At 38.1% G+C, this 27612-nt stretch overlaps 3 protein-coding genes across 5 annotated transcripts; all 3 read right to left on the bottom strand.

The window, feature by feature from the left end:
- Positions 1-1174: 1174 nt before the first annotated feature.
- On the bottom strand, positions 1175-7028 carry LOC106156628 (uncharacterized). 3 transcript variants are annotated; one of them, XR_015333175.1, is made up of 6 exons: positions 6044-7026; positions 4175-5974; positions 3467-3607; positions 3102-3244; positions 2663-2782; positions 1175-2327 (listed from the first exon to the last, which is right to left on the bottom strand). XR_015333175.1 is itself a non-coding variant. In XM_087006486.1 (6 exons), exons 1-2 carry the CDS (start codon positions 5597-5599, stop codon positions 5219-5221), a joined length of 312 nt encoding a protein of 103 aa, XP_086862612.1. In that variant the 5' UTR covers positions 5600-7028; the 3' UTR covers positions 1175-2327; positions 2663-2782; positions 3102-3244; positions 3467-3607; positions 4175-5218. The 3 variants fall into 3 exon arrangements, 2 of the variants coding, with proteins under 2 accessions (XP_086862612.1, XP_086862611.1); XM_087006486.1 differs by having other exon boundaries at positions 4175-5244; positions 5314-7028; XM_087006485.1 differs by having other exon boundaries at positions 4175-4466; positions 4536-7028.
- Positions 7029-13515: 6487 nt separating this feature from the next.
- Positions 13516-19979, bottom strand: LOC106156624 (uncharacterized). The gene is made up of 3 exons (XM_013531961.3): positions 19506-19979; positions 17882-18670; positions 13516-15540 (listed from the first exon to the last, which is right to left on the bottom strand). Exons 1-3 carry the CDS (start codon positions 19843-19845, stop codon positions 14693-14695), a joined length of 1977 nt encoding a protein of 658 aa, XP_013387415.2. The 5' UTR covers positions 19846-19979; the 3' UTR covers positions 13516-14692.
- A 716-nt stretch (positions 19980-20695) lies between these two features.
- On the bottom strand, positions 20696-22982 carry LOC147763668 (chitin deacetylase 8-like). The gene is made up of 2 exons (XM_087006110.1): positions 22784-22982; positions 20696-22349 (listed from the first exon to the last, which is right to left on the bottom strand). The coding sequence occupies exons 1-2, from the start codon at positions 22872-22874 to the stop codon at positions 21421-21423; spliced, it is 1020 nt and encodes a 339-aa protein (XP_086862236.1). The 5' UTR covers positions 22875-22982; the 3' UTR covers positions 20696-21420.
- Positions 22983-27612: the final 4630 nt, after the last annotated feature.

Consider the following 27612-nt stretch of genomic DNA (forward strand, 5'->3'; position numbering starts at 1 on the left):
TGCGATAAAAATTCTTACATATCGAAAATATCCAAGTCCTCCATCCTAAACTTAGTGACTTTATTATTAATATATTAATTTGATTAATTTATTTAATGCTTAATTCGAATCGTTCCGTCAACACGCTGGATTTTAAAAAGTGCATTTTTTCGTGGGGTGGGGGAAATCAAAAATGATCTCCCCTCTAGGAAATCCTGGATCCGCCCCTATATATTAAAGGTGGGCCCACCCCTTCACAAACATCAAGGGGCGTTGGGTTCTTACATCTACAGCGGAATATTTATGTATGATAGTTCGTTCTAGGGGCTCTAATCCAACTTAGGATAGTCTAGTTATGCCCGGAGAAAAAGTTACGCAACACCGCATTTTATTTCAGAAACCAAAAATTAATTTTATTACCTGGACATTGCCTAGTTTTTTGGAAGAAATCTACGTGACAAAAATTGTCAAATATTCAATTAATTTTAAATGAGAAGGGGCAATTGAAAAGAAAATTTCGACTGATAATTAAACAAACCGCGTGCATAGGGATGCAACTCCATTAAAATTAATTTTCAAGTCTGGCGATTATTTTTCCATCTGTACACGCCTTCCATTTTTTTTTCTTTTTTTTTTTATGAAAAGAACAATTATAGAATATAGTTTTATTCAACTATTATATGCAGTAACATTCAATTTCAAAAGTACTTCAGTACTCATTAATGAATCATGTAAACGCAATGTCACAATAAATTTTAGTACCCGATGCCCTCGGGCCGTGGGGAAAAACCCGTCTAAACCCTTCGTGGGGAATGCCGGCGGGAAAATGCCCACGCCCGGATACTTCAGTCTTTAAAACATAACTTCAGTATTTTTTTATTGGCACGGCTCCTTACAGTTCATAAATATGGTGCAACTGAATAAACTTTCTCGTGACTACAAACTATTCTCCATATACATTGTACTCTATACTGGTACACAAGATGAAGTACAAGAATTTACCAGAGTACATGCAATTCCTACTGAAAGAGGTACTGAAGACGAGACATTTACTAGTCTCAATTTTAACTGAGGCTTATTTTCTAAAAAGAGGATGAAGTCATAAATAAAGTAACTCGATCCTTGTACAACTGAAAGTATACATCAAAACTTGGATATACTTCTCTCTCATGATAAAATATATAAAATTTCAGGTAATATGTTTATTAGCCATACATCAATGATTGAAATAAACTTTGACATATGATTGATTAGAAGTTTCTCAAATGTAATGATTCAAGCAAAGAACAAAGCAAGCTTGCTTCGACATATTTCACATTACCTTGTATGACCGTCCATGCAAATTTCAATATGGATTTTGGGGTCCGAAGAAAAAAGGTGCATACATGATGAATTGGAAATATTTGTCAACTATAACACTTGAGAAAATCATAATATTAGTATATTAGTATTGTGCGATCCTCGATCTTGAGAGATGACTGTGTGCACCCAGCCATCCCTCACGAGGAGCAGACTGTGTACAAAAATATAATGAAATATTTTCTCAAACAAAACATTTCATTATAGATTTTGCACAAGCTATCAATGTAAAACCTCTTCATGTAAAAGCATTTACATCAAGTCGGATTTTACAAAGATGTTAGGGTTAGTTGAGGTAAGTGTGCGGACTATGATCTTCTCAAACGCTATACTGACGAACAACTCCACATCATCAAAAGCACAAATATGAAAAATGACTACATCACTAAGATTGAAATAAAACACAGACGACCATAAGTGGTGGTAATACCAATGCTTTGCGAGCGAAAACCTATCTGCATAAGAATGTGGATAAAGCAACTGGATATTCTGTTTTAAATTTTAATAATAACTGTTGAGGCAGTCTTAAAATTTTCACACAGAACCACAATTCATCTTATTCAATTGAACATTTATGGAATTATGACTGATCATACTGAACTTCAGTTTTCTCTTAAGCTATTGGAATAAAATGTTTCACTGTCATAAGTGAAGAAATTAAACTTACTAAATATAATTTCATATAACTTATATCTGTGACCCATGAAGCGCAAAAATTGTCAATATATAAAAAGACTCAAGTCCATTATTAGATTGTATTCCTCTTACATTCAGTAAATCGCTCTTCATTATCATTCCACATTCTCTAAATTTTTGCAGACAAGCTGTGTCCTTAAAAACCAAGACTGCTAGGACGCCCGATCATCAATGAAAGTGGCTACGGGAGCTTGTTGTTAGCACCATTAAGTGTTTCGCATCTTGGACATTTGGGCTAGGATTGATGGTATCTGCGTTCGGGCATTATATCTAGAAAAATGTCCTTTCGTAGCCTACAATTGAAATGCAAAATGTTCACACAAAAGTATGAAAGTAATTGAAAGCTTGGAGTAATTGCAACAAAGAACATGTATGTCACTGGTAATTACACGCCGTTAATTCTAGTATATTGATGTTTCATAATGCTTTGGTTCTTAACACGATTATTATTTATTTTATTTCTACAACACAACACAAGAAAACCACATTATGATTTAGTTAGAGCGCTAAGATTCTACAAAAAGAAAGTGACTAGAAAATAAGAGGGATAAAGGAAGGAATACACAGTATGAATCACGAAAACGCCTAATTATCTAAACAATATAAACAGATGAAAATACTCGCTCACCTGTACGATGGTCTCTTAGTTCCACAACCGTAGCACTGAAGGCGAGGTTGGGGGATAGTAGCTCCTAGCATTCTAGACCAGAGACAACGTAACGTGTGTCACATTGCAACTGATGAAGATCTGAAAGTTGGCCGATAGGATCTCAAAGTATTTTCCATGAGTGATTTTTTTTTAAAGTTTGTGACAAATTAAAAGAACTTTTGGATTCTAAAATGTCTGCTATATGAATTTCCTTGAGTAAATTATAAATGGAAAACAAATGTCTACATTTAGTGGCTAGACAACAGTTTCCAAACAGTACAATTTAAAACGATGTTGTCTTAGGTGTTGCACAAAATGCCCAGTTTGTTGAATTTGCATTGACAAAAGATGTGTAATATATATAGAATAAATGACAATTAAGTTCATTGTTCACCCTCTACCCTGGCCCATAACTCACCTTGAAGGGTCCTAAATACGAAAGGTATCACAACTAGGCAAGGACTCTTGAAATTCCATATGCTGATATCGCTTTCTCCATTTTAACCTTATGAAAGTTGACCATCATCAGCCCAGGCGCTCACCAATGCTATTCTGCCTCAACTTCAAAACAGAAATTTAGAAGACCTTAGTTTCCCTATTTACCTCTTCTCCCTACCCAACCAACTAACCTTAATTCTTTTTATTCCAGAAGTAGATCAAGGACAAGATACACTGCCTTATGAAAGTGAGCTGTAAAATCAATGCGGCTATGGGTTTTATCTCAGGAATTTTGTAAGGTAAAAATGGCTGATGTGTATTATTCTCTGCAATAATATGACTAACTTTTTACGGCTTGGAAGATTTCCATTTTCAAGACATCATATGCTTCTGATGTTCCCCCATGCAGCCACCTGATAAACAGACCATGGCTGGAATCTTCTTACGAAAAATGGGAGCTCTATCTGGACTTGCCGTAATCGAATTCTGTAAATAGAAAGGAAAAACAACATAAGTTTTTCCCTGTACCTCCCTCTCCCAATGTACTAGCTTTGAAAAGTGGTTTATCCCAAAAGGGAGATTAATAGAAATCATTTTCATGGTAACAGTGGATCGTTTCATAACAGTGTATGGTTAACGGCTTTTCTACCAGAATTTTGAAATGAAAACCATATTAGTTGTCAAGCATCTTAGGGATTCATTTCGAGTGACAGGGGGCTACCCCATGAAAGTGTTTAGGGCCTTAGCAATGCTATCAACTTTTCTCACCTCAAAATATATATGAATTTTTAGCATAAATTGGTTTTTAAGAAAAATAATTAGATGCTTGTTTTCTATCAATCTGACTTTACTTCAACATTTTAAGGTACGAACAAAAGTGAACTATTGTCTAGTTTGTTTAATTTCCATAAATTGTGTATTTAAAGCGGTCTGCTGCATAATTAGTTAACTTAAAATAGTAATTAGTTTTATTGGAAGAACGAAATTGCAATCATTTGATATCAGGAATAACTGCTCCATTTTAATCCTTTTGGTCTAAAATTAAAGACTAACTTTAAAGGGTTTTCCATCTCAGTGAAACATATGCCTTGGACGCTTCCCCAATGCAGCCACCTCGTAGGCAGAACATGGCAGGACTCGCTGGACGCTTCCCCAAGGCAGCCACCTCGTAGACAGATTATGGCTGGACTCGCTGGATGCTTCCCCAATGCAGCCACCTCGTAGACAGGCTATGGTTGGATTCGCTGGCACCAAGGATTGATCGAAGTAGCTGAAGTGTAGATGTGGCCCTATTCTTCTTGCAGTTGCCAGTTGGAGCTCTATCGAGAATCGCCATAATTGAGTTCTGTTAAAAGAAAGAAAAACAGATTAATTACTTTTCCTACCTATGACAGCACTCTGCATTCGTGCTTACCTTCAAAGATGTTCCATCTCAGTGAAACACCACACGCCTTGGACGCTTCCCCAATGCAGCCACTTCGTAGACTGACCATGTCAGGACTCGCTGGACGCTTCCCAATGCAGACATCTCGTAGACAGACCATGACAGGACTGGCTGGACGCTTTCCCAATGCAGCCACCTCGTAGACAGACCATGGCAGGACTCGCTGGATGCTTCCCCAATGCAGACACCTCGTAGACAGGCTATGGCAGGACTCGCTGGCGCCAAGGATTGATGGATGTAGCCGAGGTGTAGATGTGGCCTTCTCCTTGCAGTTCTCAGTTGGAGCTCTATCGAGAATCGCCATAATCCAGTTCTGTTAAAAGAAAGAAAAACAGATTAATTACTTTTCCTACCTATGACAGCACTCTGCATTCGTGCTTACCTTCAAAGATGTTCCATCTCAGTGAAACACCACATGCCTTGGACGCTTCCCCCAGTGCAGACACCTCGAAGACAGACCATTGATAGGACATACTGGACGCTTCCCCAATGCAGCCACCTCGTAGACGGACCATGGCAGGACTCGCTGGACGCTTCCCCAATGCAGACACCTCGTAGACAGGCTATGGCAGGACTCGCTGGCACCAAGGATTGATCGATGCAGCTGAGGTGTAGATGTGGCCCTCTTCTCCTTGCAGTTGTCAGTTGGAGCTCTATCGAGAATCGCCATAATCGAGTTCTGTTAAAAGAAAGAAAGACAGATTAATTACTTTTCCTACCTATGACAGCACTCTGCATTCGTGCTTACCTTCAAAGATGTTCCATCTCAGTGAAACACCACACGCCTTGGACGCTTCCCCAATGCAGCCACTTCGTAGACTGACCATGACAGGACTGGCTGGATGCTTCCCCAATGCAGCCACCTCGTAGACAGACCATGACAGGACTCGCTGGATGCTTCCCCAATGCAGACACCTCGTAGACAGGCTATGGCAGGACTCGCTGGCGCCAAGGATTGATGGATGTAGCTGAGGTGTAGATGTGGCCCTCTTCTCCTTGCAGTTGTCAGTTGAAGCTCTATCGAGAATCGCCATAATCGAGTTCTGTTAAAAGAAAGAAAAACAGATTAATTACTTTTCCTACCTATGACAGCACTCTGCATTCGTGCTTACCTTCAAAGATGTTCCATCTCAGTGAAACACCACATGCCTTGGACGCTTCCCCCAGTGCAGACACCTCGAAGACAGACCACTGACAGGACTCACTGGACGCTTCCCCAATGCAGCCACCTCGTAGACAGACCATGGCAGGACTCGCTGGACGCTTCCCCAATGCAGACACCTCGTAGACAGGTTATGGCAGGACTCGCTGGCACCAAGGATTGATCGATATAGCTGAGGTGTAGATGTGGCCCTCTTCTCCTTGCAGTTGTCAGTTGGAGCTCTATCGAGAATCGCCATAATCGAGTTCTGTTAAAAGAAAGAAAGACAGATTAATTACTTTTCCTACCTATGACAGCACTCTGCATTCGTGCTTACCTTCAAAGATTTTCCATCTCAGTGAAACACCACATGCCTTGGACGCTTCCCCAATGCAGCCAACTCGTAGTCTATGGCAGGACTCGCTGGACGCTTCCCCAATGCAGCCACCTCGTAGACAGACCACGACCGGACTCGCTGGATGCTTCCCCAATGCAAGCACCTCGTAGACAGGCTATGGCAGGACTCGCTGGCACCAAGGATTGATCGAAGTAGCTTAAGTGTAGATGTGGCCCTCTTCTCCTTGCAGTCGTCAGTTGGAGCTCTATCGAGAATCGCCATAATCGAGTTCTGTTAAAAGAAAGAAAGACAGATTAATTACTTTTCCTACCTATGACAGCACTCTGCATTCGTGCTTACCTTCAAAGATTTTCCATCTCAGTGAAACACCGCATGCCATGGACGCTTCCCCAGTGCAGACACCTCGTAGACGGGCTGTGGCAGGGCTCGCTGGCACCAAAGATTGATCAATGCAGCTGAAGTGTAGACGTGGCCCTCTTCTCCTTGCAGTCGCAAGTGGGCGCTCTATCGAGAATCGCCGTAATCGAGTTCTGTTAAAAGAAAGAAAAACGGTTAATGACTTTTCTTACCTATGTATGTAATAATAAGAAACCTGCAATGCATGAAATATATGCAAAGACACTACAACAATATAGCCCACAACAGCAGAAAGCCGATGAAATATCCTGCGAAGATTCCTGAGCGACGATTCCTGAGCGACGTGGAGAGAAGCGAAGGTTTTAGCTGGCCAGCTTAGAGAAACGTCGAATCCACCGTCCTTGCGTGTGTAAGAAACAACATGAGCGATGCGCTGACATGGGACGAGGAAAAGATTCGGAGAAATGCGAGTTGACTCCAGTGTCCTTTTTGCTTGATACGGGGCGCAGTAGGCCTACGTGTCATCCTTCTTGCTGCTCCAGATCTGTCTGCGTTGAATGAACGAAATTTCAAAATTTTGCGCTTTTATACCTTCAGTGATATAAAGTCACATGGTGGCGTTCCTGGTCAACTTGTTCATGGGGGGGTGGCGTTTGATAGTCATGCCTATAACTGATTATAATACCTTTTTAACCTACACATATTATATTAAATACTTTTTATTTTGAATAATGTGTTTATCATTTTATTTGATAATTAGAGTAATAAGTACTAAGCAGTGACTTAGAAATGTACATGCAAATTTGTTGACATTTCCGAGCAACACCTTCTCCCCAAAATTATGATAGGCCCGATGTCCGTTAAACTGGTACAGGTAGTCGCGAACTTCTCGCAGGCCACTACAGAATGTGTGTATTCGAACACTGATCCAAAATGTGGATAATATAATAGGGCGTAGGGTGACTGCATTTTCGAGGCAGTCTGGGGGAGCATGATTGTTTTGATTGTAGTGAATTGTAGTGAGTACACTGGACTTAGCATATACAGCCACCTCAGTGCTCTAAAACATATTTTGTAATCAACTAAGTTGTTATTCTTTGAAATTTTGTGATTTTACGAAACGAAAGAAAGCAGCAGTAGGTCACATGAAATGTCTTGATTAACTTATACCAGGTAGCAGAAACAAATGAATATTTTTTGCATATAAAAGATCTACTGATATAGGTAATAATTAACAACGGACGCCTCCATTAATGGCTTCGGGTTACCAGCACTCTGATGCCAGAAGCAAGAGTAGAGAGGGAAAAACGAATAAGACAGTGAGGTAAAAATTGAAATTAAACATTTCTCATTTACACGTTTACTTTATCCCCTTAAACCTTAGTTGAAAACTGCACTTTTTAAAACGCATTTTAACATTGTTATAAGTCTGAATCGTCACTGGCCTTCTTTCACATCTCCCTGGCGATCACCCAACCTAAGTTGTCGAACACTAGAGCTTACATGCTAATAGGTAAATTGCTCATTATCAATGTTTTCATGGTCAGGCACATGATAGCTCGATTTGTGTTTTTTAAGTGATTTGGTCGACACTGCATGAAAATCAAACTCTGGAATTGCTTCACCTGCCACGAGAACACTCACTGATTCTCAATTTATTGGTCCATTTAGCATTTAAACAAATTAAGAAGAATTAATGAGAGAAGATTTGTTTGTCCAAGTGGAATTTTACATACATCACTCTTACAACTTTTAAAAAATCACTGCAAAAAATTTACAACATTTTACTGTTGTTCGCAACGCCATCTCACACTTTAATCTAATGTACAAAATCAAGAAGCGAGTATGATGTCTCAGAAAATTCCTATGTTTATGTTTAGTTTAAATAACACAATAAAAAGATCGCCGCTACGTTCGCGGTGTCACCTGGGTTTTTAAAATTGAAAAAAAAAATCGTGCGGTCTTTTGCTGCAAGTCATTATTTTTGGTTTTTTGTAATATTTCAGCCATTTAAAGAATCTTAAGTTATATCCATGATTAACTAGACGATATAATGACAGGACACAGTTAATTGTTTTAGACGAAACTGCATTTTCATAGACAGTAATTTGCAAAACTTTCGTTAACAGGCATTGTGAAAAGTATACTTGAAGTTGAGGACAAAATGTGCCAGTTAAATAAATGTGCATCTCGTGAGCCCTTTAGAGCAGTCTAATTTTTGTTAGTATGAATAACGTGCGAATATTATCCAAAATAGTTGTTTTTTTAACCTTCTTTACTGAATACGAAAACTTTCCACACTAGCAAGACATGAATCGGAAAATGTTTGCATTATTACACAAAAAGCTACATTTATCACTTTCTGTCACAATAGGTTAAGAAAAAGTAGAAAACGCGATCCCTTCCTTCCCGCTACTCGACACTCTAGGTAAAAAACGTTTCACAAAAAATCACTGTAAATGCATTTCCTTGAAATGTGTTATCAGTGTTGCATATGTGCTGAAAAAAGAGAAGAAAACAGCATAACTTTTGAAAAAATGGTCTGATCCTGCTGATTTGCGAACTCGACCTGTATTTTATGAATATTCATATGTTCCATAAAATTTGAAGACAAAAGGTAAAACATTTTCCACTTCTCGTGTTATCGGTGAAAGTGCACGTCGAAGACAGACGCAGGTGACGGCTATATGTACAGAAACATCTGTGTCTATATTAAAACTATAAAAAAAAAACATTTCATTTCCAGATGTTAAAATACGACGGTGTCTCTACAGCAGTCTGGGTGTCTCAACCGATTGTGCTGATTGTTGTGATGTCGATTATTTTAGAAAGTCAGTTAAAACAAAAGTACGTCACTTTTTAAGCCAGGCTCACCCGGTTGTGTGTATTTTCTGACAATATAGCAGAATAAATGCGTTAGAGGTGATCTGAGGGGAAGTATATATCAGATATATCATTTGTCATTTAGACCTTTATTGCGTCCCAGGTGTTTTTAATACCCGTGCGTACACAAAATTGATTTCAGGAAGATGCTCATCTCGCTCTTTTCAGTCATATTCTATCATTTCAGTAAATTTCTACCATCAATGCTTTTTAAAATTATTATTTTGTAACAGAATGTAGGCATCCTTTCATAAGTACACCACAGAGGCGTAACAAATCCCGTAGACGGGTAAAGCCTAGATTACATTTAAAATGCGGTGCCCGTGCGGTTGCACGTATACTGCCTTTAATACCCTTTTCGTACAGAATCGTACGGATTTAAGGCCATGCAATGTAGACATACTCGGCGTAGCCTGTAGCTCCTTACGATTAAAAAAATAGCACGGACAATTTCATCGGACGGTGCCTATGTAAATGTAATCTAGGCTTAACTCACAAAGGTCTTTTAGCTGCTACAAAATTGTATAAGATAGAGTATATAGAAGGTTTGGAGTCAAGGCAATTGGGTTGCTGCCCTAATCTAATGTGAGGAGATCAATATAATTCATAATTATGGGAAAAGCGAGAAAATGTCCATCTCTGGTGGGGCGGGGAGGGGGGGGGACAAAGGAGTGAACGAGTCAGCACATTTGCGTGCTTTGTTAATTGTTACCGTCACATCGGGAATCTCAGGGCTTCCGTAGTGAGCAGACTATGGTCTGTGTCCCCGGTCAAATATGCGAGGACACAAAAACGGGGAACACAACCCATTTTAAATGCACAACAATTCATTCCACCCACAAGTCGAATATCTAAATATCCATTTTGTATTGTGTATGAGCAATACGTGGGGCATTAAAAAAGCCTTACATATGTCAGGACCTTAATTGTGTTGGTTAGAAATAGACCTATATGCTTTGACTCACTCAGAAATGGCCAGCTCCCACGGCTTATTTTAGACACCAGCCGACAAATGCATGTCGTAGACGTGCCAGAGATGTTAATGTCCTGTCGTTGGAAAAAGCTTAGCCTTAACTTGGGTAGCAATTGCCATGTAGGCATCTATTTAAAGATTGTCAGATGTGAAAATTATCAGACCTATTTCACGTAGTGGTTTTGCGGTAAGGGGGCAACTCTATATCAGGGCTACGTGGTTTGAAATGATATATCTAAAATAGAAACAATATGTTAATTGTTATATCTTTAAGTACAGTGTCTTTATTTTAGAAATGTTAGTGCCTTTGTTTAAAAAGACGAATAGAATATAACCAACCGCATTTAATTCTTGTTTAGGGCAAATATTCTAACCAAACAGTCCTTAAAGAAATATCGTTTTGGTGTGAAGAAGGATATTTATTTACTGACCACGGTGTATCAACAGGCTATTAAGGCCTCTACACCGTCGCTTCACATTATCATATGTGACAGAAAACTAAGAATTCAATTTTTTCAAAGACATGTTTTGTCATATCATGTCGTCTGTTTAAGATAGAGTACGTTATTTGAGGACAGATGCGTTGCAACGCACCACGGCGCGAGATTTAGGGAAGTTTCAATTGGCTCACAATTGGACTATGATTTAAATTTTCATGTAAATAACGTAATATGGATTAAAAAAACTCAATTTTTACTTAAATATCAAACAAAGAAAGCCCAAGCTTTACACGAAAACAAAGACCAACTTTAAACACCATAAATTTGTTGCCAGTCATTTATACTCAGAAGAAGTCAACATTTTAGTTCCCTCCCCTCCCCCCCAAAAACACACACACACACACACACACACACACACACACACACACACACACACTTACACGCAGCAGCTGCCATCATCCTCAAATCTCTGGTCCTGAGGGTGTTTCTTCTGCATGAAAAAGAGGCATTGAGAATATGGTGGGTGAGGGAGAAGGAGAAGCTCGAACTCAGAGACAGAAACGCGCACAGATTACATCGCAACTCGGCTGGACGAGCAAGGAGTTCCAGTGAAGTACAACCACGACTGATTTTATTTTATTTATTATTATCATTTTCATTATTATTATTATTATTATTATTATTATTATTATTATTATTTATTTATTTATTTATTTATTTATTTATTTATTATTTTTATTATTATTTTTTTTTTTTGAGGGGTGGGAGTGGGGATTGGGGCATGTCTCTTCCAATTAGGATTGCATTGTCACCAAAGAAATTGCAGTCAGGAGCATGATCTTAAGCTAAATATGTGAGGCTCAAAACTTTTTGGAATCATTGTTGAAAAATAGAGCAGTATAAATTCAAACATCTTGCTTTATTTGTATTGTAAACATTTCTTGACTTCGCAAGTCTTACAGAAAAAGGTCAATATATTTGCAACGTGAAAGAAGAAGAATACCCTTTTTTATTACAATGACTCCGATGACTTTGAATGCCAATATGACAGAATCTGAAGCAAGGGAAATCCATTGATAAAATACGAATTTGGTATTACCTTCAGGACACACCTTAAATTGTCTAGTGTCCTTAACTGAATTCTATTCACAAACCAATGCCAGGTTCAATTCTTTAGATAATTCTGTCTCTGGGAAAATAAGGAAATCAAGTCGTATACAAGCTTGGTGGATCGGAGAAATGGCCTATTAATCGCAATACACGTATAAAGTATACTGATAACCCGACACATTGTCGAGACGTTAATTATACCATCAGGAGGTTTTACCCCATCTTCATTCCAAGGCGTTTCGTGCTAGCCACTATACGTGCATTCTTTCAATCTAGGTAGACATACCATTGGCGAGGCGGGAGGGTTACAGAATGTCGATCCACCACTTGTTGCTGTCCAGCTTCAAAATTATAAATTGAATAATAACCTAAAATTCGATATGTATTTATTTTTTACTAAATGATTAAATGGCAATATGTGAAACATGGATCCATGACCCTCATTGTGGGTTTGTTTTTCTTTTCAGAGGTGGATACAACATTTGTGGAGCACTCTGGAACTGGATGTATGCTTTTTATTTCAAGTTCATAACTTAGTGGATGTAAGAGCGTACTCTTTATTTTTCACAGTGTTAAAAGCCACCTCAGCAAGATTGGGCTCTTTTAGCGGAGAAACTTTTGCAACATTTTAAATAAGCATTTGGACAGTGGTTGCTAAAGGATGGCATTTCTTTGTTGATTTTTACTTTTTACCTTGGATTGCTTGAATTACGAAGGAACACGTTGATTTTGATATTGAAATTCTAATATATATAAAATTAAAAATTGCTCGTAAAATCTCTCGAGACAAATAATTGCTTCTAGGTAACCACTTCTACGGACTAGAAGAGAACAATCGTAGAACTTTATTTATATTAAAGGGACAGTTCACGGGATTCTTTGCGTTTTAAAATCTTTATCTTTATTGAGCTCATCTTAAATGCATGTTATATCTTTTAGTAATGTAATGAAACTACTTCTACTCCCTGCTCAAAAATTGTATTTTGTGCGAAGTTAAATGCCTGTATCTTTGTTCAGCGTTGGCAAAGTGAAGAAAATGCAATCTTAAAAACATGCGTTTATAAAATATTTTTTGAGTTTGCAGCGTTGGTTGAAAAATGTGGATGACATCATTAAAATCAGTTATGATTTCTGTAATGGCCAACCACGTACGAAATATCCACAAATGTATCAATCAGCAATCAATCAAAGGTATACTGAACCTTTATGAAACGCATTTTTCATGGAAACCATTATTATGTAACAGAACAAATTGAAAACATTAAAACATTCAGTCTTAATAGATAAAACCTACCTACACGTACATTATTCTGATCAAAAGAGATTGCCGAGGGAAATTATATTAATTTCCACAAATCTTATGAAAATCTTTTCAATTCCTCACATGATGAGGGACATCAATGTCTCTCCGATGACGTGACAAATGCTATTGTCACCTGCATGAAGTAGCTATCTGCCGGTGACGGGAAAAAGCTGTCGGAATTATTGAGCCTTTCGCCCCCACAATGCTGTCATTGTTTGCAGAAACACTGATTGAAGTTTCAAACTCATCATTAAAAGACTTGAGAGCACTGCGCACATATTCATAGATAAATAATATCTTTTGGTGAGAAAATGTCACAATTTTTTGTCAGAAAATAACTAATACATGTAGATAAGGAGAGAGAGAGATAACAAACCAATTCAAATTCCTTTGTTTCAAACACTTTATTGGACGCATGATGATACAAGAACGTGTGCTAAGTATTTGATTAAAGGCATAAGGGGCGAATACTTGGTTTGCCATAAAGTGAATTTGTGGTATGAAGTGAATTTGATTGCGTTTTCGATACTATTGTCAAACGTCAACTTTACGTTCTTCGTAAATTCAAAATATTTCACCTGTAGGCAGTTTTATCTCAATTTTTCCCCGTGCGTGATCTCGACTATCGACTTTTCTACATCTGTTGAAATTTAAATGTACTTTACAATGGGCAACATGGTTATTGACATCTGAACTTGGTTGTCGATAGTAAAACTTTTAAGTTACAAATTATCTTCCCCCTAAGCCTCCAAGTGCAAACTCATCAGTAAGATATATATTTAAAAGTCAAGACTTTATCCATAATTTAACTGTACCAAAATAGGCAACTGATTTTCTCTGTATTTTATAAAATGATTAGAAAAGTTCTATAAACTATTCCGCATGCGGATATGTTTGTAAGAGTACTCCCATGTTTAAGGAAGTTGAATATTTAATCTACACTGTCTTGTCGATCATCACTACATGGAATACAACATTTTTCTACAATTATTTCTTAAATACTTTATGAAATTCTACCAATATCTATAAAGAGCGGAGTAGATTACCGTATAGTGCCGCGTTTAGACAGTCGCTAAAGCTGATTGTGCTCTAAAAAAGAACGCAATTTAGGCGTTTATACAATCTCAAGCCGTTGCAAAGACAAAGCAGTCAACAATTGACAACAATTGTTGACTTATTTATCTTACAACGGGGGCATTTTGTTAATACTGCCTAAACCGAAGCAACCTTTGGTCCGATCATGTCCAAACGCAGCAAAAGAGACTACAGTTTCAAACCCCGATTGCACAAGCAGGTTGTTTGAGATCCGTGCGCCAGGCATTTCAGAGGAGTAGCGATTCCACTCCACCGATTTACGTAATGGTCTCTTTGACTTTGTTCGCTCTGGGAACGTGTGTGAAGCAGTTCTTAAAGTGTTCTAGTCTCAAAGCACTAAGTGCTTAAAAACTTCCACTTTTACAATGGCTTTACTGTGTTTATAGTGCTAATTTGGAAGGTCAATTATTTCAAACATTATTTTAACCATTACAAACAATTAACAGACTAGAATTCTAGGTAACTCCTCATTTACCACGGCTTTGGCATTGGAATGGTGCATAATTATACAGTTTGTCTTTGCTAACTGGTGATTCCATCCATACTAATAGTTGTGTAGGTGTTACGATCCACACATCTGGATTTGCTAATAGTTCATCTATAAATTCATTCAAAGCTTCTTTTCTATATTTCCACTCTGGCGCGAGGAACCAAGCAGAGTGCATACTAATGCCAAAAGGTGGTTTGTCAGGGGCATCGTGGTGGCGCCTGAAGTTCTCTCTAAGGAATGTAAGAGTATCTGCCTTGGTTTGTGGTCGACAACCATCGACCATCCCACCACAGCCAGTGCTTTTAAAACGCCAAACGTTCAGTGGAAGTTCCCAAAGTCCGGAGTCATGTTTGTACGGCCAAATTGGAGTTCCAGTGTTAGTTACCGTTGAATCATAACCAAAGTGGTTTTCTTTTAAAAGTCTAAATAAACCTGGAGGTTTGGCTAAAAATGGCACGCGAACCCCAAGAATATGATTCAAAGGAATTCCCGTGGATTTGCTCTCTATTTCCCTCATACCGACGAATTCTTTTTTAATCTCTTCATAATCTGCAGTCTTCCACCACGTGGTTGGGGTTCTATGGGATATACTGTGATCTGCAATCTCGAATCCCAAATCATACAGCTTTCGTACCTCTTTATATGAAGTGTACTGGTTACTGGCGAATAAGGTTGCGGTTATGCGGCAACCATTTGGGTTTCTACGGTTTGCATTGAAGAGGTCTTGGTACGCTCTAGAACCAGCCACTGTCACTGCGTCGTCGAAGGTGAAGTAAACAAATTGTGGTGTTTGCGATCTGGTGAGCCCCCCTGGCAGTGAAGATCCTGAAAGAATCAAATATTGACAATGTTAGAATCTACGACTAATAGTGAGTTTACTCTTGAAGGTGATCATGTTTTATAAATTTGCATGAAAACATAATGTTAAAACGTAATGTTCACAAACTATAGTTACGACTTCATTGTTCCAAATCATTTCATCAACATTAATTTAATGTTCAATGACATATATCGTTTGTATGAAAAGGACAATAAGTAGACATTATGACTGATTTTAAGTATTAATTTATAAAAGATTAACTTTCTCCAAATACTAATTAACTTTTTTTATATCGTAACCAGAAGATGGTTGATTGTTTTATATATCACACCATTAGAAGGCTGATGGCACTGATACCTGTACTGAACAAAAGGGAGACGGCTTAATTAAGGTAGAGTCGTTAGTCTACCAGTCAATTGGATTAATTGCAACATTTCATGATTGCTGAGCATATGTTTCAAATACTGGTGCTCATTAGTGTTTCTCATGAAACTGGACGTAGAGAGGAAGAAAGACCGCTTCTTTCGTGATTCCCATAAAGCCTTGCTGATACCCACTGACCATGCTACCAAACGATCGCACTCCAAATACACTTCATCTAAATCGCCAAGATCTGGCTGATTAGAAGCCGCCTGGGCACCTTAACCTTCGGTGCTTTCCCATTGAAGGGTCATCGTGTATACTTTATGGTGACTACCACTGGATTGGGTAGAGTAGAAGAGCGGGCAATTTATATAATAAAGTGTCTGTATTCCATTCATGCATAAAGTCATTTTGAAATAAAATAATGGTTCGTTTAACCATAGCAGTTCTATTACATTGATATCGGCGTAGACAGAGGCTTACTGTTAGTACATTGGTCACCTAATTAATAAGTCCAGCAGACCTGCTTCCGAGTGCAGTTGTGGTAGATTGTTTAGATTACGCGTAGACATGGTCTACCATCACTAAATTGCTTTTAAACATGTTTCTGAAAATTGCCTCATTCAAAAAAGTTAGTTAGAAAAGTTGCGTTATGTCTGCCACCAGAAAAAGATGCCAAAAGTACTTTTCACGCTTAAAGAATTACAATAACCGTTTTTTTTTTCTTTTTTTTTTCATTAAAATATTATATTATCATAATTTTAATTGGTATTATTGGCACGCTTTCAGAATATTCGTTTTTTTAAGACGTCATCCTTGAATATCTACAAATGAAATCGAAATCTGTCTAAGGTACTCGTGGTGACCAGAATTACGTAAAATGAAGACCTGTGATTGTCCGCTTTCTTTCACCGTTTCAGCAGGTAGTGGGTGGGGAGGTGGTTCCTGCTTTTAAGCTATGAAACACGTTCAATTAAAAACAAGGCCTTTACAAGATTATCTGAAGTATATTGTTTCATATCTTACTATGTAATCGTTTAAAAATTTGACTTTGGCGTGTTCGGTACTTTTTTGCACGTTCCTAAATTTCATTTGATAAAAAAGCGCATCCTCATTTGTAATTATAGTTGACAAGGAAAGAAACTGGTGAATAGCGTCCGTCGTCTTTATCCAATAATTTCCATTTATTTATTCATTCATCTATTCACTTATCTGTTTGCTCGTTCGTTTTTTTTATTCTATCACTCATCCACGTATCTAGATACTAAATAATTCATTGTTGGCACATTTTGTTCATCAAGACGATAGTCCTTGAAAATTTTCAAAGATAAATTTTCGTTGTCGCACTTATGAATGATTTTAACAGAAGATGCATTTAAAATAAGTCGCCTGATAGAGGTTGAAATAATGGGCATGACATTGCCTTTAAGTTCAACGGCGTGATCAGAAATTTTCAAGGCCTTTTGAATATTTCAAACAACGTCACGAGTGTGCGATTTTGACTGGTATGGAGTTTTAAATATCTTAGTAGGAATACTGCTTTGGCAATCGCTTTTCGACGTGTTGATGTAAAAATATTAGCACGTTTTATTAAAGCAAAAGTACTTAAGACCATTCATTATCTACCATATAAAGATATGCGATAGAAACAAAGGTCTATTGTTTCTTTACTTAAGTACATATATCTAAATAAACGAATTGGTCTCATTCTTTTCTCATCCTTAAAAAATAGAGGACTTCGTTGGTTTGTATTCTTTTTCTTTCTTTACATGTTCTTTCTTTCTTAAGAATAACTGTAACTGTGGGAACTTATGATAACATTAAATACTATTAGACATCAAGGTGAAATTCTAACGACTTCACTTTCGATAGACAACAGATAGTGAAACACAGACAGATTGCAAGTGCTCAGTTTGTACAATCAATCTGATCTTCAAACACCTTGCAGAAATCTGAAAAGCTGTAGTTTCTGTTATTACTCACCCTCCGAAAATGTCTGTGCTGGGAATGCCTGAACCCGTGATGTTTGATATGCTCCCCCGCTGTTTGGGTACGATCCTCCTCCTCTTCCTCCCGTTCCCACTCCTCCTCCAAATCCTCCACCAACAGGATATTGGCTTCCTCGAGGAATAGCAGGATTACGAGCGGGCAAAAATGTATTGGAAGGACTGCCTTGGAGGTTGAATGTGGCCGTCGGTGGGAACAGGCCGCCCATACGCGGCTTCACGGGACTGTTATTAGTAGGCCCATAGTTGATGACCTTTACTTGATTTCCTTGTTTAGAGTTGGCAGCGACTATGTTGGCTAGTGCTATGGAGTTGAACAGACCGGAAAGGGGACCGGGTAGGACCTGTGCTTGCGAAAATGATGGTAACGGGACTAGGTCGGATGGGAAAGAGGAAGAAGACGAAGAACCAATCTGAAGAGAAGAACTTTCCAGCCCAGAGGAAGACGGTTTTACGTATCCGGAGACTGCCTGACCATCGCTCATTACGTGTGAAATCGCATCATTTGCGGTCGCTGCGGTTTGGTCCCCTGATGTTTGGTGTTGTTGTGACCCTGCAGCGTTTCCTTTGCTCGGAGGGACAGAGCTGACCTTGTATTGACAACCAACAGTTGTAGGACCCGTGGCGACGCAGGTACCACCATGGGGGCAAAATTGGAACCCGCGAGACATGGTACCCCCTGCGTTGCAGACATCCTGGGCATATCTCCGTCTCTCTGAGTCACTGGGATCGCAAACTTGGACAAGTATCTTCCCTGGTTCACAAGCTAAAATAAATGTCAAAGGTGCATTATTGAAATTTGCTCATTAAACTTTTTTCTTTATTAATGTTATTTTTGAATGCTCATATCCAAATCTGCACATTCATCGGTCAAATTGCAGCAAATGGCCAATTCTAAATCAAAACCGCCATTACATAAATGTCTTGGCGACGACTCGTTTATCTTTAAAATCATACGAATATATAAGTCGGCGAAATTGTCATACCAATTGCAGATAATTTATCTACGAAAGACAGCGTATATTATATATAGCAATATACACAGTAACAGTCTTAAGACAGCTGAAATAAGGTGTCTATGCCATTTGTACCATCCAAATTAAAGAAATTATTATTATAACATAGTACTAAGTATTAGTAATAGATGTATCTTGGTGACTTCATGCAGATAAACATTTTATTATATAGTTTTTTATCTTGTTCTTCTTTTCAGACGATAAATTATCTCAAATCGGCTTATTGGAATTATAATGAAAAATAACAATACAGTTTTCTAATACGCGTGACAATTTGTCTGTGTAGGTCAAGTAAGTATACACTGTCGCGACAAGTAATGATGGCCAATGGATTATTAGCATGGGTAAGGGTATTCAATGACCAAGGAAGTCTTTATCATTTCTATCATTTTATCTACTTATATAAACATTTTTTCAGCGAACCGGTATTATGCAACAATTTCTGTGATATAAATATATAGTATTTGAATAAATGTCTAATTTTTCCAAAAACAAATTTTGTTAGTTTCGGCTTTTTTATCAGTAGACAAAAAAGCTACATCTTGGGTACCTCGGCGCACGTGAAAACATTGTTTCGTAACTTACTTTTACCGCCTGGCACGAGGGCGCTTTTCCGGGGTAGCCCCTGGGGCGCCGATGCCACTGCGTTCACTTCTGAACTCTGTTGTACTCCACTGTTCACCGAATTATCCGCGTTTATTCTCTTGCAAGCTCCATTGCGGCAGATAGTTCCCATGGCACAACCAAACAAGCTAGGGTTGGTGTTCCCCTTCCTGCACAAAATGACGGCATTTTGGTTGGAAGGGTGACAGAACGATTCTTCTTGAAGTCCCGAACATTGCACATTCTGTGCGTTCAAGCATTGCACCTTCATCAACAAAGCTGTGCAAAGCACCAGCAAGACGGGCCGAGTAAGCGATGACATCTTGGCAGCGACACTCCGATATTGTTATTTACACTGGAGCAACCCCTGCCCGCCTGAATGCGACGTTCGAGACAGTAGGACTGTAGCGATTTGACGTTTTCATTGATACATATATATATATGACAGGTGGCACCACCAATCGGGGAACCCCAAGTCGCGTGAACAAAAAGTATAATGTTCCCTTACCACAAGACAAAAGGGTCACAGGTTGTTTCCCAAGGCTTAGATAGAAATCTTTTACATACGAAAATGTGATGCTATCATATTCATATTTCGCTGCTGTATAATTCATTCATTCATCGAAGCTACTGAAGTACTAGTGAAGCGAGGCAACGAAGACCGGATGTAATGGAAATTATAAGGGTTAATTTTTATATTAAAGATATGGGCGGCTTAGGGTGACGATTATGACTCAGATAGAGACTTGTTCGTTTTGGGAAATGATATATAAGCAAAGCACTCCTTATGTTGCCGCAGTTTGATATCAATATGTACGAGTTATTGCTTCATTTGTTACAATTGTTATTTTCATTAAAGCTCATCTGTAACCCTTTGTCACCGTCGGTAATCACTTAAAAGGTGGGAATAAACAGGCATTTGACATGGAGAGTTTAGTTTAACACTAACAATAACAAATCGGTAAACATTTTGTTCAAATGATGAATCTTGAATTAAAAAATGAGGTGCTATCATGCACTTCATCTTCATTGCAGTTTCTTACTAAAATATCAGTTAATCAAGCGTTTATGTTTCCACAGTATATAGGCAATAAAGATAACTTTCGAATATAATAATCTGGTTACTTATTTTAATGGGCAAAGTTTTGTTTGACATAGCATAATTGAAAAAGTAAACAAAAAGTAACAATGAGAACACCATTAACAACCAGTAATTTCTTACGTGAAAACCAATGACCCCCATTTCATGTACTTAATGTAACGGATGGAAATGAATCAAACAAAGAATTACCTAATAATATGCAGATTGTATTTTCTTTATTTGTACATACAGGTCTTACAATCTTGATTCCTGCTTTTACAAGAAAGACTTGGCCTGTTATCTGTGAGCAAGTGTCTAACATCATTTTCATGGCAGGAGTAACCTAATGTCATCCCTACGGAAATATGTTTTGATTCACTCAGTTCTTTTTAAAAGGTGGATTTGAAAGTGACTCTCATGCGGAATCTTACGTTTTAACACCGGTGACAACTCAACATCAGTTCACCTGAGGAAGGACTTGTGATAAGGTCGAAACGTTGTGACTTCCGTTTCGAAACGTAAGATCCAGCATGAGGGTCAACTCAATTCCATCTTTATCTTTCTTTATTTTATGTGATGTTTCTTCAGTATGTCTTACTGACAGTGAAAAAGATTCACACACTTCCTTGAAATGTAAAGTTTAACTTCCTATAATACAGAGTTTGTATTACATAAACATAAGAATGAGTGAGATACCCTGAGATGCATTGTGACTGATAACTAGGAGAAATTGAGGTATGCTTTTCCTTCTGGATGCACTCAAGAGGAAACGAAAGTGAAAGTGCAAGAGTTGGAATTTACAGCAGATCTGTTTTCTTAGCACTGAAAGGGCAGAAATGACCCCATGCTGTGCACCGGGGTAGGGTCTGCTATCCAGTCAAGGATTTTGAACGCAGGGACAATCCAAACGTCTTTTTTCTCTGAAATCTCTTCCAGAAACGCATGCATCGCCTTTAAATTGTGATCCCATGCAAACCAAGCAGCATGCATATTTAATCCAAACGGTGGCCGTGTTGGAGCGTTGTAATGGCGATAAAAATTTGCTCGAATGTAATGGAGTGATTCAGCAAAAGTTTCAGTGTGGCAACTGTCAATCATTGGTAAACCTATGAGCGGGGACCGTGGACAGAAGTATAATTTATTGAGAGGTATTTCCCAGAGACCAGGGTAGCTTTGCACTGGACATGGATATTGGTACCCAGAACACTGGACATATGCAGGAGGGGAATCAAGGCTAAATGGCCACAGCGGCGCTTGGCTCTGTTCTACGAACGTGGTCATCGTTGCATCATAAGTAAACTGTCTGTTTTGCAGCATCGAAAACTGCACATCACCCCCTACCGCCAAAAACGGCGTTCTCATTCCGCGAATCGCCGATCCTGGTATACCAGCAAGACGAGAGGACAGTTGTCGAAAGCCATCGATTTCGTTTTCCCACAGTTTATAAGGGGCACCTGCCCACCACGCTGGAGGGACGCGGTGACTGATACTGTGACTGGCTATCTCATGACCGTCACCATACAGCTTCTTCATCAGACTATAGCTGTTGCTCACGTTACAGACGTTGAATGTGGCTCGAATGGGACAATTGTTGGGATTTCGGTATTTCCCTCCAAACAAGTCCTGATAAAATCCGTAAACCACCGGAGTTATGGCGTCGTCAAAGGAAAAGTAGACAAGATGGGGAGTTTCATCTCTTCGCAACCCTCCTGGTATGCTGTCATTTATGTATAATGTGTAGTTTTCTGGATTAATAAAGGATACGAGTAATTAACCAATGAAAATTGAGTAAATGTTTGTGCACTGTTTAAGATTTTTCTTGTTATGAAAAAAATAAATAAATAATGTATAAAGCGAAAGAGAAAAATAAGAGAATTAAAAAAGTAAAAAGCAAAGTTTAAACAAAGGTGAAATTAAAAACAAAACAAGCTAAGATAAAAAGTCTAGGAGTAAAAATAAACAAGCAAAAATTTATAAATGAAATAAAGAAGATAAATGAAAAAGAAAAAAAAAAGCCAAAGAGGAAAACACCACCATGACCAAGACAGTGTACTAACTAAGACATGTTTCTGGTATAAGGCAGGCAAACAAATTATATGTCACTTGTATTATAAATCAAGTCTAGTTTGTTGGACACAAGTACTAGGTAAGACAGCCAATCATGGAGACTGTACAATACCTGGTGCCAATGGCTGCCTAATAAGTGGACGATCCCAGTCTGGTATTTTGTCAAAGTTGGGCGCATCACTTGGCTTGTATCCACCATACATGGATTCTAAAATACATGCATGCAAATAACATTCACATTAATCAATGCTAATTTATGCACATTCCTAACGATCCCAGCATTATTTGGATACTTTACTTATATTGCATTCTTTATAATTATATCAATATCATTTACTAAATGCCTATGAGTCGAACGAACACTAATGATGCAAAAAAAAAAATAAATAAATAATAAATAAATAATAATAATAATAATAAGGGGGGGGGTTAAGATGTTTCATATCAAAAGATAATGTGAAAAGTGTATCATAAACGTATAGACTGTATGTATTTCAAACCAAACAACTGAAAATTGAATATATACTATCCGCGTTCGTACAGAAAGCCATACTGGTAGCGGTCTAAGTTACTGGACAGTCATTTAGAACTTTAAAAAATATCGAATCCAAGTGCAGAAGAGGAAATTTCTATCTGGCAAGAAAATCCTGGACAGGAAACATGTTCCTTAAAGGTATGAAGCACAGAGGCGGATCCAGGATTATTTGAAGGGGAGAGGTCCGAGGATGCGAAGCCGACCCTCCCCCCCCCCTTGGTGTGGGGTTCGGGAGCGGCTTAAGGGCCCCGAAAAAATGGTATTTTAGAGGACCAACGGTGTCATTTGGTACGGTTTAGAAATATGATTCAGCTAGTAAAAAATATAATTTCAAGCGGGGACCATTGGTGTGATTTTTTTTCAGAAATCGAAGGGAGGGGGGTCAGGATCCCCCTGACCCCCCCCCCCCTCTTAATCCGCCACTGGAAGTATTTTGTCAGGTTCGTTTTATCGGACAGACTTGTTTATGCATTTAAATAATATTTGATTATGGATGATTCAGCAGTTAGTTTTATAAGCACACAGAATACTCAACTGCTGCCCAATACCTTTGCATTAGGCACCAAAATGTCAATTTAGAAAGTGGTATTTTTATTCCAGCATTCCTTATTATAAACGAATTATGTAACTAAACGGTCAGATCAAAAGAAACTGAAAATTCACCTCGGGTCATGACACCAGTTTGTAATGGAATCTTGCATGAAGTCTCCAAGAAACAAAAGAAAATAGCATTGATATAATGATAATAATGAACAAATGGATCATGATTACGCCTATAAAAATGCTAACGACTGGCGGTTTTTGCGTACAAGATAACCATTAATCCTTTCAATGATACTATACTATAAGTGAGTGAGGGGGGAAAAATGACCAAAACAACAGCCCGTAAATATCAAGGTAGCCGATGAATTTCTCCCCGTGATATCAAGCCAAGTGCCCCAAAACTATGACACAGGCAGTAAAAAGCTAGAGTAAAGGCACTCGGGGTTATACAATGGCACCCTTATGTATTTTTTTCATTAAGTCAAAGAGGTCATGCAGTTGCATATTAAGGTATGATTCATGAGGTTTGAGAAGTAAAGATACTGATGGGGTATTCTGAACGACGAACGAACAATGTGGTAGCAATGAGACATTACATAAGTAACTGTAATGTGGCATGATTACTCTATGTCTAAAATCATGATGCTTTTCGTTTCAAACGGGACAATTCGACGCCGGAATACAATCACCACAAAGGATCTATTATTCAGAAGAGAACAAAAATTTTAAAGACAAAGAATGATTTTATCTTCAATTGCAGAACATTATGTGAGACAATTGGCCAATGATGTGTGGCAAAAGCTACATGTACTTCACTTCAGATCATTTAGGGTGAAGCTATTTTACATAAAATAATAAAAAATGAGCCTACTAAAACAGCCATGTTCTTTGGTTCAGAAAATAATTATCTGTTAGGGAAGACAATCTATTAATGCCTCTAAAATATATAATTTTAGTCATTGAAACGCCAATAGGACCTTAATCTTACATCCGCGCGTTTTGCACCCGTGAGTTACACATGGGGTCAGCCTATTTGGGGGAGGAATTAATGTCGCATTAAGTTTGGAGGAACACAATTCTCAAAGTCATCATACCACTATATATGTAATTACGCTACCACCCAAAAACTCAAAATATCACTGAGGGCAATTGAACGTGGTACTTAAAGCTTGCGGTCCCAAATTTACTGCGCTGTGTTGCCTTAAATTCATGTTTTCAGTCAAAAGTTACGCCCAATATAGATGTTTTATGTTAACAATTTCGTTTTAAGAATAGACCACATGAACTCTTTGGGTCACTTTGTATGCATTGGCAAGTTGTTTAACTGCTAATGAACTCTAACGGAGTCATTATGGGTAAGAGCCAAATGAATACATCATTTTACAGATAAATTGAGGCATCTCAAACAGACAACAATACCATGCTCATATACTTACTCTCTGAGTCACCAGAAGTGTTATCCCTCGATTTTTCATCGGAGTTGTAGGATGTTAAGGCAACTGCTGTCACGATAATGATAAATATTAACACCAATATGGCTACGATGGCGTAACTGATTTTTGCCGTTGAAGCCGTCTCCAGTTGCTCTTTTGCCCAAACACACCGCGGAAAATCCTGGCAACCCATCAGAGAATATGTCGACTGTTTAAGTTCAATGTCGATTCAAATGCGATAAAGAAGCGTCTTGCCCAAAAGTGCAGCAGGTGACAAAATATATATCTTTTTGCGTTGTCTTTTTTCAACACAACAATCAAAGCGTTCTGTGGTGAAGGCCATTAGATCTCTCTGAGCGATATACCTCAGGGCATTTTCTAAAACTTAGTAGAAAGAAAGTAACAGATTTCTCAATAGGACCACCATTTGTATGCAATATGAAATCTGGGCCGAATCGTGTCATGCATACAGATGATTGAAAACTGGTAACAAATGACCCATAACATGTAAAGGCATTTTTCAATACAGTTCGTTTTTCAAAATGGGTGAAAGATGAAATGTAATTAACATCGATACCAAAACATATGTTTTCGATAAGTATATGGTATAAAATCTAGGCATCAGGGGTGTTTTAACGAGGTGTGAGATGTCCTGTAGACATATCTACGAGCACTACGTGATGACACAGCCAAGGGGTCAGGGGGGTTAAAGCGACATCTTTAATCTTCCGGTAAAGAACCCGACCCGACAGGACAAGTTTATCGACTGTACTGGCAGAGTGGATATAAGTGCATCTTCATAATGCAGCAATGTTTACCTTTATTTTTCATATTAACATAATCCAAGAGAACGCCATCCCTCCATTAAGCACTTCTCTAATTAGCAATGATTTATTTTACTTCTATATTTCAGCGCACTTATGTTTGATCAACCTGAGATTCGAGATATAATTACTGAGTAGAGAGGAACATAAAAAAAATCATTTGCAACAAAAAAAAAAAAAAAAAAAAAAAAAAAAAAAAAAAAAAAAAAAAACATGTCACTGAGTGATAAATAAAATTTAGTAATTCAGTATTTTCTTTTAGGCTGTAATTCGGCTCGTTTACCGACCAAAAAAAAAGTGCGTAAATTTTTTCGTAGCAAATTCACTTAACATGAAATTCACATAGTTGTACGAGGCATGAAAAGCTGGGATGATGTTTCCCTCCTCTAGTCCATCATTTCTATGTCAAAATATTTACGATACAGTAGAAAGATATGTATATATGACACGAAATTATGCGTTTTTGTATCATAACTAGTATCATCAGTTAAAGAGATACAGTATGATAGCCTGCTTTGTAGAGTATTCACTCTAACCAATACTTCCTATTACGTATACACGAGAACACCATGTCGATTTTACTGTGGTGCGAGGGCGAAAGTTTAATTTAATGATCTATACAAACAGAATATTGTTTCAAGGAAAATCTAGGAGCAAATTATGCGAATACAGTCGATGAAGTCATTATAACAACTATGTACGTAGCGGTCACTAAGTTAACGCAGAGACTATAAGGAACTATTAATTATGGAAAGTTACTATCATCATTTTGTTAATGATGATTTATGATTCAAATGACAGTGGGAATGTAAGACATAAAGAAAGACATATCTATTACAAGAAATGACTGCTTCCCGTGACAGCACTGATCAAACTCCTCTCTGTCATTTAATTTGTAGATGGTCTCTATACAGCTAAATAATGGTTGGGCAAGTGATGTGGTTAGAGTCGCACTCTCTTCAGAGATAGAATCACATTAACCCGAGGATTAAAATCTTTGAAAGAAAGACTGGAGGACGCACGATGTGCTTCACTAAAGAGTCACGCTAATTATCAAGCAGATACGACCCCCTAGAGGGAGAGAGAAAAAAGAGAGAGAGAGATGATGTTGACATAATTCATTCTAATATTAACTGTTTATTGATGTAGGCTTCCTGATTCAAAATTGACTTTGACCCCAATCCATAGTCACCATCGGTCTACGTGGATCGACCCAACTTTGTGGGGACTCTTGCTAAGTGCAATCAGCTTAACTAACACGCCTCCTCTTATTTCCAATAAACTCGTATAGTCATATGGGAATTTGGTCTTTGAGGTGTTCTAGGTTTTTTCCTGCCACTGCTGAAGATGTTCAGACAGCTTTGTCCATTGTTGCACTGCTGATTCACTAGACCGTCGCAAAGATAAGAACAGACGGCGATTCGAAGACCTGAAGATGAGACTACATGCGAATCGAAGATATTCTTTTGAATTGTATATGTCTGTTTCATTGTGTTTCCCTATTAAATATATTATTAAAATCCTCATTTTCGCACAAATTGCGCCCTCTCTTGGTAAATTTAGCTGCGACGCATATTAAATCGAGTGCTTTTTTGTACAATCTTTC

Source organism: Lingula anatina, chromosome 2 (assembly GCF_051362555.1).
Source record: "Lingula anatina isolate TDL-2025a chromosome 2, LinAna3.0, whole genome shotgun sequence".
Classification (NCBI taxonomy): Eukaryota; Metazoa; Brachiopoda; class Lingulata; order Lingulida; family Lingulidae; genus Lingula; species Lingula anatina.